The sequence below is a fragment of the Daphnia carinata genome, chromosome 6 (assembly GCF_022539665.2).
Source record: "Daphnia carinata strain CSIRO-1 chromosome 6, CSIRO_AGI_Dcar_HiC_V3, whole genome shotgun sequence".
NCBI lineage: Eukaryota > Metazoa > Arthropoda > Branchiopoda > Diplostraca > Daphniidae > Daphnia > Daphnia carinata.
In genome coordinates, this window is record NC_081336.1 from 7501376 (window position 1) to 7515347 (window position 13972).

Sequence of the window (13972 nt, forward strand, 5' to 3'; positions counted from 1 at the left end):
ACCAAAATGATGAATAAATCTTCAGATCAAAGTGCACATAATTTCCAACGGGACTGGGGTTATGGGTGAGGGTTGGTTCGTTGACTTGACTCAACACTGGCTCTTTCCCATAAAAACCAAAACACTGTGTCGACTACTAGAAATTAAGTACTACGAAGTCGACTTTCTAAGACAAAAACTGAAATTGTAATGCAACCGAAACTCGACTCTCGGCACTGATCAGCTGTTTTACGTTGGGCGGGAACAAGCCATGCCATATGCTACTTATTTACAATAGTTCGAAAACGTTTATAGATTCATAATTGGGGATTTTTATCATAAGAACTAGGTTTTATCGCAAAATGGAGAGCATCGAAGGAAAAATAACGGCTATAAGCCATATTATATAGTGAGTGAAATCGGTTCGTATATGTGTATTCCTCTCCTTTTTACCAATATTTGTTTTGTTGACACCTTCATCAGCATCAATCCCAAAACCCTTTTTTTTGAAGTATCATTGGATACTCAGAGATGGAATATCCTCGTCACCAACAGAAGCCATCTAATAAGCTGGAGAGAAATTTTACTGATGAGACAATGGGTTAAGATTGATGAGCTGAAAAGGGTAACAATTTCTGGCGTAAGTATTGACATTTTCTGAGCCTGTAGTATACCAACGTAACCTCATGGGTTGATCATCATTCATTTGCATAGCATTCAAAGAGCAAACCTATTTCTATACTGGAAACCACAAAAAATTCAAAACTAACTGTAATTGAGAAAGCATCTGTAAATTCTTTATCATCCAACCTGATCAACTATGAAGTAAGATTATCCCATGCTTCGTAAATCGTCTGTTCTAACCTTTAATTTTAATAGGGTAGGGTAACAGATGATACCTTTGGATCTTCAGGCTTTTATCAACTTGACAAGAGTCTGACTGTGTGCCTTACTTACATGAAACTAGTCACTAGTATCCCAATTATAAACAAAGGGGATACTATTGTTATGCATGATGTTCATAGAATACGTGTCAAAGAGAACTTCCTCATATTAATATGTGGTAGAGGAAACCTAGTCAATAGGTAAGCATAGACTAATATTTTTTAGTTTAGTGAGCTGGAGATTGATCTTAATTTAATCTTTAATCTTATTGTTTCACCATTACTCTAGAACTGCTCATAAAGAAAATGAAGGATTGTTCCCGAAATCGGCAAAAGAAGATAACCGGAACTTTTTACAGCACTTGGCACTAGAAAATAATTACAGCATCGGAGTGTTATTTAGTCTATACGAGCTATGCAAAACACTGTGTGACAAACTGATGGGGATCTTGCCGCCCGAAAACGTTACCAGGTACCAATTATAAATGAAATTAAACCCGTGCACGCGAATGAAAAATGAAATTTCAATAGGAAACTTGCCAGTGTCAATGAGAAAGGAGTGCTTGCAGCGGTAGTGGATCATGTATCATCTATGGTACATATCGAACCCAAATCTCGATCTTTGTCACGAGAATTCCTTGCGCACGGTGATGGTTGCGCTCCGTGCAACAAGGTGTAGTTCTATCAAAGGTTGTCGTCGCCCCCAATGTCTACAATAATTTATGACGTCAATAGGAAACCTGCTGGAGAATTGATGTTTGGCCTCTCGATCGTCATCAAATAGAAACGCGTTGTAACCTTGGCGATTTGTGGGTGTCTAACGTGAATGGCGATGCTGAAAATGACAAAACACCGACACTGCCATTCTATTGGGAGCACGACGTGGCTCCTATCGATTCCCGCTCTGACCGCATCTGTGTACTGATGGGCGTCCTGTCATTCCTCAACGGGCGTTGGGAGCTGCGGGATCGAAGCGGGTCGGTGGAGTGCATCGCGGTCGATCGCGACTGCCAACAATTTCGCGACCGGTGCGTCTTTGCCTCAAAGTTCGCCGTCCATCGGGAATCCTTCGCAGTCGGCGATTCGACACACGCAAGGATCTACGTTAGCATTGACGAATTTCACGCTGCGAGTTTACCGCTAGCCAAAGCTGACGTCGACATCGACGAAATAAGTTCAGTCAATGGCGTCCGATTTCTGGCATTAAGCAAAAGCATACCGCAAATGGTCTACTCCAGCGATACGGCCATCCGCCACGTGTTTGGCTACCTTGTTGTCGCTTCGTTGCATTGCCAATCCCAGCTCGTTGACGTCGGTCCTCCCAGCAAACGGCCCAGAAAGAATCAACATACGGATTTAATGTCAGAAACAGACTCCGAAGGGCCGGCCAATTGCATTTTGCTCGTGAGCCACGATCATCCGACTCTAAGCTATCCAGCTCTCGTGGAAGGTCGAGTCTACGAAATCCGTCTGGACAAAAGGAAATTGCTGAGCAACCCGTATTTTTTCATTAGATAATCCCCTTGCAGAATTCGTGGGGACTAAACTTTCTTTTGTTTTTTTAATTTTTTGTTCCATTATTTGAGGATCTTCCTGTCTGCTTTGAAAGAAGTACCGCAGTATGCTTTGAAGAATCACGTTTATCTGGTGCCCGATCATGTGGCGATCTACCCGGTTGCCTACAACCTCCCAAAGAGCGAGTCGTACATGCGCCGCGACGTTTTGAGGTAAATATTTAATGGGCGAAACACACGCGAGATCGATATAAACACAGATCCGGGGGGAGAAATGGTGCTGCTGGAACTCGTGACCTCGAGTTGCCGACGGCGTTTGTACACACACTGCGTCGTTGTGCATTATAGATCTCTCTCTTTTTGGCATATTCATCAGGGCCGAGGAGTGCCTGTCCCTGGACGAGATCGGTCAAACGGTGTCGCTACGGGGCCGGATCGTCGATCGGATGCATGTGGAGCCGCGCTTTGCGAGCGAACGAACTGGTCAAAATTATGCTACTCATCGAGGAACTTGGCTCGGCATTCCTGGTAATGATTTTTTTTAAATGAATTCTATAGGAAGAGGTGGGGGGTGCTCAGGTGCAGTTGATCGGGTCATGATTAGATCCAAAAAAGAAAGGCGGAAAGGAAAACACTTGTCTTTTTCGTCAATACGATTTCTCTCAACATGGTCCTATTCACCCAGGTCTATATATATCCCCCTTGCGAAATATGAATCGATGGGGGGAGGGTATCAAGGACACGCAAACACAAAAGAGAGAGAACTCGGGAACAACACGGTCGGCGTTCAAAGTTTAAAAAAAAAAATAAATAATTTCTTTGGGGGGAAGGGCAATTCTTATTCCGGATGGAAACAAAGACGTGCTTTGATGTCAGCACTGGCGGCGTCAGCTTGCACGCCTCACTGAATTTCTTTCGCTATTCACCACCCACCCCCCCCCCCCCCCGAAGCCGTGCAAATTGTCATTTATTTCCCTTTCCTTTTTTTTTTTTTGTGGTGGGCTCGTGTTTGTCAGGCGACAGGCAACAAGAAATTGATCCTGAAAATCGGAGACGACCGTGAATCGAGCTTCGGCAGCAAGATCGACGTCTATTTCAATCTGCGCGAAGGCCAGGTCTACCCGTTGGGGCTCTACAGAGGAACCGAAGTGGAACTGACGTGGCTCTGCTTGCGTAAGACGCGAAAACGGGCCGTTTGTATTGCACGTCCACTTTACTCACCTCCATCCGATTATTAAAGATTGGCCGGAATTTCGGGTATGTAAAAAAGAAATTTCTAAAAAATTAAGATGTAATCAAAATAAATAATTTTTTTGTTTGCCAAATTGCAGGCCAACTAAGCCGCGCATCGAGTTGATGAAGGAGGCTTGTGTCGGTCGGCGCTATTTCTCTCAATTGGAGACCATCCGGCCCAAAGATGTCTTCAGCAGTCTCGTGACAGTGCGCTACATCCATAAACTATCCATTAGCTGCGTGTGCTCCGGCTGCGGATCGACCATCACGCGTGGAGCCTGCACTTATGTTGGCTGCCACTGGAACCAACCAAGCTGCAAAGTCGATCTGAAAGCTTGGTACGTACCAGACCCAGTCACAATTCTAATAGTATTAGCCAATGTGTGTCTGTGTGGTGTCGCCCTTCCTCCTCCTTTTTCTTTAGACGTCGTGTGTGTCGCCCACCGTCGTGTACCCTGGCGTTGTATCTAAGCCTTCAGCGCGGAGCTATTGATTTCCGCCTCCGGCACACACACACACACACACAGAGCCGGATCTTGCCGCTGCAGTCTCACTCTCTGCAGCGTCTAACTCATTCTATCTTGTTTTCTACTCTTATGTTGTTCTCTCTCTCTTTCGTAGCCCTTTTCTTTCGTACGCCATTGGGTGGATGTATTCATTTCCTGACCCGTCTGTTATTAAATCATCGCGGATGGATTACATGACCGCTGTTATAAACTAATGATACACACCTCTATATTTTGTTGTTGGATAGGTGCACGGTGGAAGATGGAACTGGCCAAGCTGTCATCTTTTTCAGTGGAGATTGCTGTCGTTCCTGGTTGAAATTACCGGCCAACGTGTGGAAGATGCTGCAGGAGAATGTATTACCTCACGAAGGGGAATTCGTCTACTTGTCTTCGGTATTCTAGAATATATGAAAATGTATTAGATTAAGTTTAAATGTTTTTTGTTTTTTTTAAATAGAAATCACGTGCACCAGCCCTTAGTTTGGCCAGTCAGATCTTATCGTTGTATTGTGACACATCTGTCCACCTGCGACGGCCGTTGCGTGTCATTGTTGACAAGTTCACCAACAACGAAGGTTTTTTTTTTTTGCATAACATGTTAACTAGATTTCCTTCTCTTTTCTTTTTTTCTAATCTTTTTTTCTTTTACGGATGCCTGCACATCATCAGTCAACGCCGGACCGGAGCGGACATCAGCTTATTTCCTGAAGGATCCGCAGAAAAACAGGCTCTTTTGCCTGCACGTTGGAGAGAGAGATTCAACTTTGTGTGTCAACGAGCTATCAGGTTAACACACTTTCCTTTAGGGTATTGGATACGAGCCGATAGGGGAGGGGCGAAAACAAGCAGCATTCTATCCTTAAGAATCGATGAGCAAATTTGTAGGATGCCAGCAGTCCTTAAAAAGAGATTGATTAAAAGAAAAAGGGCGTTTCGCAGATATGCTTTGTAGAATTTGTTGAAGAACCGGAAAACATGATAGTGTATACACAACAAGAAAAAAGATTCAAAAACAAATAAACAAGAAAAACGTGATAGATAAGTATGTAACATGATTTAAGCAGCACAGAGATTCTTCACATTTTGTGTCGATTTCGATCAATGGGGATTTGGTTTTGTTTTTGGCTTTCGTTTGTTGATTATAATTTTTTTTTTTTTAGCTATCTATGAGTGAAATTGGCTTCTCCATTGTTATTGCGAGTTGATAGCATGCCGATGGTTTTGAACACTGTCAAAAATAACAATGTGGAGGAGCAACACTAGCGCCACCGCTGTAAACCAAAAATCCACACTTTTTTTTCAGATATAATTTTATAAATTTTGTTCGTTTGTTTTCCCCTCACAGTTTCATTTATCTTTATTACTTGTTTTTTTTTTTTTTTTTTTTTTTTTGCTGTTACAGCTTTAGGTAACCACTGAGCTTGTCTTCGTATTAGGTGAACGCAAAATCGTGATCCATGTTCTTGAGTTTGAGCTTCTTCTGGGCGATTTTGGAATATTTGATGTCGATGGGTTGGGTGGTGTCGTAAAGGGAGGGCGCCTGTAGGATGATGATGGCCATGCCGGCGACGCAGGCCACAAAGAACAACCAGAGGAAGAAGCGGTCGAGCACCATGGCCACAAACTTCCAATCTTCGATAACCTGGAAATATAAAATGTTCCAACCGAACAAAACTTTTCATTTCGTTTGCTCTAAATCAATAAAACGATGTCCTTGTACCAATAAAAAATTTCTGTTTTTTTTTTCTTTCTCAGAAATCTAAAAAAAAACAACAAAAAAAGGAAACATTTAATCGAATTTCAGGGATGTAGCGGTTCAACTGCTTCGCAAGTGCCTCCCTTCCGTGTCTACTGTTTAGATCAACATTTGCTCTGCGATAGGAGAAGCGTGTGTGTGTCGAATGTCCGTCAGTGATGACAACTCAGTTGCTATTGACAAGTTACACACTCGACTAAGGCGGGATGGCCGTCTTCAATCGAATGAGATTGACGTCGGATCCACTTGGCCGCTGTGGAACAATTGAGCCAAAAAGACTCTTAAGCTTAAATACATTTTGTTTTTTTTGTTTTTTATCCGGATAGCAGCCAGGGTTGCCAAACAAATGTTACCCGAATTAAAACTAGGGAGATTGTTTTTATCCTTTAGAGTGTCTAATAAAATCCCCCCCCCCCCCCAAATTTTTCTGTGTGTTTAACTCTGCTGCTTTCGTCTTAAATACTGAAACGTTCCAGTTGATCTGACTCGAAAGGGCGCTCAAGCGTGAGGGGATATCCAGCGCGGAAAGAAAGGGATTGTATATTCGAATGAGATTTTCAGATGGGAGGGAAAGAAGAGAAAAAAGAAATAAAAAACAAAAATAAGCTTACGCTGTCGAAGCGATCCTTGTTCCTCATGTGTTGAGCGATGAAGCGCACGTCTTCGATAGAGTGTTCCATCTCGACGGGCAGGGCCGGCTGCTGATGGATGGACGTCCGCTGTATGACTCCGCTGTTATTACATCCGTGCTGTTGACAGGCAGCGCCATTCTCGGCTGCCGCCACAGCGGCGGCCAGCGGCGGCGGCGGCCCGGATAACTGACTGGAACGGCCGTTTCGGGAAGCGGAAGCCGTGCCACCGCAGCTTTGCTGGCCTTGCTTGACCGGCGTTTGTCTGTACGGCATTTCCATGTCAATGGAAGACGACGTACCTCCACCCGAAGTGGGGGCCGGAACGGCCGTCGTAGACGAGCAATTGAGCGGCCATGAAGAATCTCCGCATCCGCTTCGCAGCTGCTGCTGCTGCTGGCCGACGGGGATGATGGAGATCTCGGTGCCGCGGGTCGGCAGAGCGTTGAGCTCCCACTCGCTGAGCTGCTGCGTCCTGGGCGGCCTGGTGATGCACAGCAGTTTCGGCAGGAATCCGATAAAGACGCGCTTGACCCAGGGCGCCATCCGGTGCGTCGACGGCGAGCGGAAGTTGACGTTGAGCACAATGATCGTCACCAGGACGGAGAGCGTCACTAGTATCATGGTGAAGAGGAGGTATTTGCCGAGTAAGGGGACCGTCAGCGACGTCGGCGGGATGATCTCGGCCAGCAGCAGGAAGAACACGGTCAGCGAGAGTAAAATGGAGACACAGAGCGACATCTTCTCGCCAGAGTCGGCCGGCAGGTAGAAAACGAGCACCGAGAGGCACGAAATGCCGACGCAAGGGATGATCAAATTGACCGTGTAGAACAACGTCTTCCGTCTCAGCGTGATGTTGAAGAAGATGTCGGGGAACGGCGTGTCGCCGCAGCAGCTGTAGTATTTCTCGTTGCGCTGGGCCGGCACCTCCATAATGTCCCACTCGACGCTCAAGTAGTACTCGCGAAGGTCGATGCCCACCTGAATCACGTTAGAGTCGGGCGTCTGGTGTAAATGTTGCAAATCCACCTGAACGTGATACGAAATAAATTCCATTTGAAATTTGAATTAGCGGAAATTTATAAAATAAGGGGGGGGGGGGTTCGTCTTTTGTTTTTATTTATTACGTAACGCTGTCCCGTTCTATTTTTGGGAAGCGCAAATCAAAGGGCAGGCGTGTCGGTATTCGCGCGTGGTTGCCAGTTGATAACAATACACTAGGGCTAGTTTGGCTGTTGTGTTAAGTATCGATTAAAGGACGCGTGAAAAAAATCACGAAAAATATGGCGTCCGTTTTTTTCTGATTAAAAAAAAATGTATCTATTTGCTACGTTGCCAATTGGGGGGAATTACCGTGTTTCCGTCGGAAGTCCACGATCCGAATTTCATGTAGCAAGTCTGCTCGTCGAAAGGGAAATACTCGACGTCGATCTCGCAGAAAGACTTGTAGATGGCCGGCGGCTTCCACGTCACCGTCCCGTCGTGGCGCAGAATGGCTTTGGTCATGATGGTCACTTCGTAGTTGCCGTCGGCGCTTTTGTTCGTTTCCACAAAATGAAACATTGATTTCCCATTTGATTAGACAATAAAAAAGAAATACTGACTTGTTGTAGAGGACGATATCGGGCAGCCAGATGTTCTCGGACGGGACGTGGAGCGTCTTAACGCCGCCGTATTCCTCCGGGTCCCATTTTAGCTTGTAGTCGAACCATTCCTGGAATAACACGCTTTTCACAACATAATTCTTTAAAAAATAATAAATAATAAATTCTGTACCTGTTCCACCCACATGTTGGTCGTCATAATTTGATTCTTCAAATTCTATTTACAAATTCAATTTTTAAAAAAAAAACAAGACTAAAAGAAGATCAAAATAAAAATAAAACTCACGACATCGATGAGCTGCGAGAGTTTGAGACCGAGTTTGACGGTGAGCCGATCCGAGTTGTTGCCGACCGGGCGGATGAGCCGGTTGTAGTCGGTGAGCAGATCCTCGTAGAGCCGCTTGGCGTCCTGATCGGCCGCAGCCGGGCAGCCAATAGAAAGCAAGATGAGCAGTGGCGGTAAAACAAGTTGGGCCAGTCCGCTACACGACCATGAAAATCGACTCGGCCGTCTGTTCTGCTGGTCAGCTAATGATAAGCCAACGGCTGGTCGTTGTATCGCTGCTTGGCCTATAATAAACAAAACGGGAATGAGCCAACGTATTCCATCATCACGTCACCACCGATTGGCCGGCGTCAAGAGCCAACTTAAATAAAGGACTAGACAAACTACGGACTCTCTCTTCAATGCTGTTTCTGCGCGTGCCAAAAAGTTTGATGGCCAATAACACGACTTTTGCTTATTGATCTTACAGCCAACCCAAAACATTAAATATGCTAAAAGAAACTTGTGATTTCTTCGAAAACAGTTTGACAACAAATGAATAGGCAACGCCGAGCAAATCAAAACATTGTTTGGGTACACATACTTGTGTACGTTCTCAACTTTCCCCTAAGACATTCTTCCTAAACAAGGAGGGCGGAAAAAAACTTCTGCCAATCAATGTATTGTTATTACCATTGCTAGCCCAAACGGTAGCAATCAAAACTTGATCATGAAAAAAAAAAAATTCGTGGCATTTACATCTTTTAAATGTGAAAAACAAAAAAAAAAAATGAGCCGTCGCGATAGGAATAAATGATGTAGCGCAAAGGGCCTTATAAGTATATATCGGCTACACACATTTTTTTTTTTTTTTTTTTGAGACCGTATATATACTAGAAAAGAGAGGCTGTCGGAGCGAGTGAGAGATACGATAGAGACTGCGGGAAAAAAAAAAAGATCTCGGCCCGTCTTTTATTGATCCGCCAGTTGAGAGACAGACGCAGCATAGACCCCGGAGAGTTGTTCGGCAGTGCAGGGTTTTCTTCGGCGCCCACACACACCATTCCGTCATCTTTTTTTTCCCCTTTCGAACACGTGACACAACCTTTTAAAACATCGAAATTGCTTGTGTTTTCTATCGAATATTCCATCGATAAAAAAAAAGGCATATTACACGATCAAAGTGTCCTATTCTTTAGCCTGATGTCAAAGAACGCATAATGATGTCCATATCGCAGTCTTTTGATACTATATCCTTCCGTTTGATTTATACATTTTTTTTTTTAAGATCGGAAAGTGTAAACACGCGAGGAAAAAAAGACAGCTTGGCAATTATAGATGGGGCCCTCCTGAGCATAAAGCTGCACGAGGGGTGAGCAGCTGCAAGTCTTGTTAATGGAAGCTTAATTGTGCGTATACGCTGCGTGCGTCTGTTTTCTAGCTCGTGTTCCATTCTTTTTTTGTTTTTTTTTTTGCCTTTCTGCAACCATTTTCAGGAAGGCGATTCGCCATTTGAATAGCCAAGCGCATTTGATTCAAATTGAGTTTAATATTCACGGCAACATCGTGGCTTATCCTTTTTTTTTAACCGGTTTAAATGTTAAATACTCGATTTACTATCCGCCCTCTAGAGAAAGCAAAAGGTTAATACGATTAATTAGGAAAATTCTTACTCGGCTGTGCTGGCTCTTGGCCGATCGATCCATCTCGTCCGGCACGGTGCCTCCGCCGCCGACGGCCTTGTACGCACGTTGAATACATAGCCGACATGCCGCTGTTCTTGGCTGGTGTTGTGATTGTCTCCTTTTCGCCCGCTTTGCTTTCTCTCTTCTAAAGAATTTCCCGTTGCCAGCTGCCGCTGCTGTTGCTGCTGCTAACCGCCAGCGCTTCTCTGTCATGGCCGAGGATCAATTCCACCGGGTGGGGGGAACAAAACCTACCTACACAATTAAAAAAACACTTTTTTGTTTCATTTTTGGTTTAGAAAAACACAAAACGTTTCGTGGTATTTTTTAATTAAAACGATTAGGAATGTCATTTGACTGGGGATGTTCGTTGAACATTGTTTAGATATCTACAACATTGTCAGATCGATAGAAATGACATGTAATAGGTTAGATTCATATGCCACAGTCGACGACGTGTTTGTTCTTTTCTTCGAGGACCTGTGGCATTACGCCGATAACGTAAAAGACGTGTTTACAATAAAGGGAAATTCTCTATTTTTATTTGTCTCAATGTTTGTTGCAGACCGTCTAATCGCTCGGGCCGCACGAACAATAGACAAGTGGGCTGACCATAAAAAGCTGCGTGACAAATAAGCTTAAAGATCTATTTATCTACTGGCTCGTGTTGACTCTTACCTACTTTTGTGCGGTCAACAAAATATAGCTGCTCATAAAAGATAAGGAGAACGGGATATTACATTGGGAAAACGTTCGAGCAATGGCCGCTAGAGGAAATCTCATTAGTCGATCTAAACTGCTGTCGGCGTGTCACGAATTGACACCATATGTTGCCGACTTTTTCTTTTCATGTCATACAAGAATTCGAGAATGTTATTTTAATGATAATACATTTTTCATGTTGTCGATTTAAAAAAAAAAATCAATGAAAGAGATTCAATGTGAAGGGATTTTTCTTTCGATGGCCAACTACCTGTAGAGCTCAATAGAGGGAAGTATAGAATGAACTTTATGACCTCAAAGCCTCTTTTTTAAGTCCTTTTATGTGTAGGATATATAGAATCATGATTCCTTTCATCATTTATGTAGGGAGGGATAAATAGGGGACTGTGCTATTGTTCTTCCCCTTTTGTTGCACACACACACTAATGATGGCGAAAATTTTTCAAACGACAATCAATGCCAAAATAGAGATGACTTACCCAACGCTCCTCCCTCGATGTCCACCAACAATTAATGGTGATGGAGTTCTTTGTGTTATTTTTCTTTGCAACAGTCCAATCAAAATAGATTTGTTTTTAAAAACAGTACAGCGTTTTTAATTCCTGATTGACTGAAATTCCTTCAAAACACACGACGATCGACCGACACGACAGATCATTATGATGATTTAAGTAACGAATATAAGACACGATCACTAAAAAAAAAACACGACCAGGCATGTGCACAAAAAAACGTGGCCAATTCTTATCAGTCAGCCATCACACAAAAAACTCCTTTTTGTTTCCTTTCAGCAAACAAGAATAATGTTGGTTTTTTTCAATCGAAACTACATCAAAGAGTAGTCTGCTAGAACAAACAAACAAATCCCTAAAACAAAAAAGGTGGAGAGTGTATGGTAATGTGATGGAAGACAAGCCCAAGTGGAGCGTCCTTCTCCTGTGGCAACTGGCAGACGACTGAGCCAAAGGCAAGGAGCTGCAGTCTCTTTTTTTTTTCACGAAGACCGTGAGGATACACACACAAAAGGGTGGACATCAAAATCCCGAGACTCTGACGGCGTATCAGCTCAGTTCAACGCGCTGCACAGAAAATGTAGATACAAGAAATAAAAAAAAAAGGAAAGACACACTCACGCAGAGGGCCAAAAAAAAAATTTAAGAAGTAGAGGGGAAATATATTAGATCTGATTTCATCACTGCAATGCTTCCACATAGAAGTGTGTGTATGGATTGCTAAAGAGCAGATTGCTATCCACATAGGAAGCTCATGATCCCTTTCTTTTATTTTCGAATAAATCTACGAATAATAATCTGTATTTGATTAAACTGAATGGAGATAGAATGTCGTATTAGAAATGCTCGTTCCATTAGATGAGTTACAGTCAAAAAGATATGGATGAAATTAATGGCTTTTCACTGCGACCGTGAACAGCGAGGAAAATGGCTGCCGAATGTTTAATTTTTCGTTGGCGTAAAATGCTACTAATTGCTTTAAACCTAATTATATTCTGAAAAGAAAATCGAAAAGGCCCCACGTATTCGTCTTTAGGTGGGCGATTCTTCAAAAGGAGGTAGAGTAAGAAAGCACTCGTGGCAAACCAAAGGCAAGGGAAACAAAAAAAAAACATTTTGCATGGCACTCCCTTGGGAATGGATCTCGACATGTCCAACACAAAGAAAAGGTTCAAGGACAGTTCTTTTTATGGTAATTCAAGAAGGAAGAAAAATGAAAGTTCAAAAAACGACGAAAACAATATGTAAATCACCAAGGTCACTGAAAAAAAAAATCATATAACAAAATGAGAATTTTGCATAAATCGATAACAATTAGTAAACAGAATAAAAGAAATGCATATTCATTTAATCTAATTAAATAAATGGTTTTTACACACTTTTCAAATAAATTTAATCACAGGCATTTGTTGGCATCAGCGTCACATTTCAATTGACTTAAATGGGTGAACTCGGGCTTGATCAAACGATCCATTATCGAGCTGTAAAGCCAAGCAAGAAGATATCGTCTTACGTTATCCAGAATATAGTGTCTTTCAATGATATGCAACGTAATAGATGTAGCGCATAAAGAGAGTATACAATGCCGGATTGACTTTCACGCCTGTTGTGGAACTGATATATATAAATAGCTCCAGAACAACAGAATAGAATCTCCAATTTCTTATGTTACACCAAAGTTTAACCGATTTTTAGTTGTCGTGGAACATCTGCGGGCAATAAGTCAACAATGGTGCATTCAACATGGAACGGACTATTAGTCAATCGGCTTATGCCACACATTTTTATGAATAGATTAACATTTAAATTAGAATTGCTTCGTAATTTATTATCCTCCATGCGTAATGAAGTGAAAAGCCATCAGTGTCAGAAAAGGAACCCATTTTCATTGATATGCAATCGGAAATCCAGTGGAAGACTTGCATATGATCGTCGTCGGCATCCGTATTGATCGTGTACATGTGTTTACCGAGTATACAGTACACTGAGAAACTTAGCATTTTTTCTTTAAATCTTTTATTTACCATTTGACGTGTTTACTTGAAATCTGCGCAGAGAAATGGGCCGAGTCAATAAACTGGTCACAAACACTCGAATGCGGTACATTGATTTAAAATACATCGTATTTTAAAATAGATCTCAAAAACATATTTACGTGTTATATAGACTCGTCTCGAGAGAAAACAGAAGAGAATATAAGTGCGGATGCTGTGGATCATTATGCGACGACGCCGAGTGTGTCGTCCCACTCACCTTCCACATGACTGACACTAACATCCGAGTCGTGCCCTCCTCATCAAACTTTTTTCTTATATTTTTCTCCTTCATTTCTATGTGCGGAAAGAAGTTATAATCAAGGATTCATTTAAATCCGGACAACGTCAATTGCGTAACGCTGTATCTGAGAAAAATCAATAAGAAATGGTGAGAGTTATCTAATATCGTCTGCTTGTTTTTAAATGGAACTAACGGCGAGTCGGTCGCATGGCAACCGATCACTGTAGCGCGCTATTCAACATTGAAATTTGACGAATGGAGTAAAAAAAAAAAAACGTATCTCCTTGGTGAAAGCGCTCAACCGTCTTGACATTCGTTATTAACAACTTCAAAGAGCAACACAGCATATTGTTAAACGTATTTAAATACAATACCATTAGATCTTGTACGCCCCCAATTAAA

The 13972-nt window shown here is 42.6% G+C and overlaps 2 protein-coding genes across 4 annotated transcripts; one reads left to right on the forward strand and one right to left on the reverse strand.

The window, feature by feature from the left end:
- The first annotated feature begins 246 nt into the window (after positions 1–246).
- LOC130702164 (uncharacterized) lies at positions 247–5768 on the forward strand. Its single transcript, XM_057523821.2, is given in 16 exon segments — positions 247–388; positions 463–619; positions 694–804; positions 859–1064; positions 1153–1335; positions 1395–1536; positions 1599–2362; positions 2450–2590; positions 2754–2905; positions 3401–3556; positions 3559–3634; positions 3709–3948; positions 4365–4512; positions 4577–4694; positions 4789–4905; positions 5522–5768. Coding segments are annotated over 16 exon segments (2775 nt in total). The 5' UTR covers positions 247–341; the 3' UTR covers positions 5539–5768.
- LOC130702173 (acetylcholine receptor subunit alpha-like 1) lies at positions 5080–11711 on the reverse strand. 3 transcript variants are annotated; one of them, XM_059495888.1, is made up of 8 exons: positions 11261–11711; positions 10047–10309; positions 8395–8678; positions 8281–8325; positions 8109–8218; positions 7858–8038; positions 6487–7533; positions 5080–5761 (listed from the first exon to the last, which is right to left on the reverse strand). In XM_059495888.1, exons 2-8 carry the CDS (start codon positions 10141–10143, stop codon positions 5552–5554), a joined length of 1974 nt encoding a protein of 657 aa, XP_059351871.1. In that variant the 5' UTR covers positions 10144–10309; positions 11261–11711; the 3' UTR covers positions 5080–5551. The 3 variants fall into 3 exon arrangements, with proteins under 3 accessions (XP_059351871.1, XP_057379820.1, XP_059351872.1); XM_057523837.2 differs by having other exon boundaries at positions 10047–10313; XM_059495889.1 differs by having other exon boundaries at positions 8395–8657; positions 10035–10313.
- Between the last annotated feature and the right edge of the window lie 2261 nt (positions 11712–13972).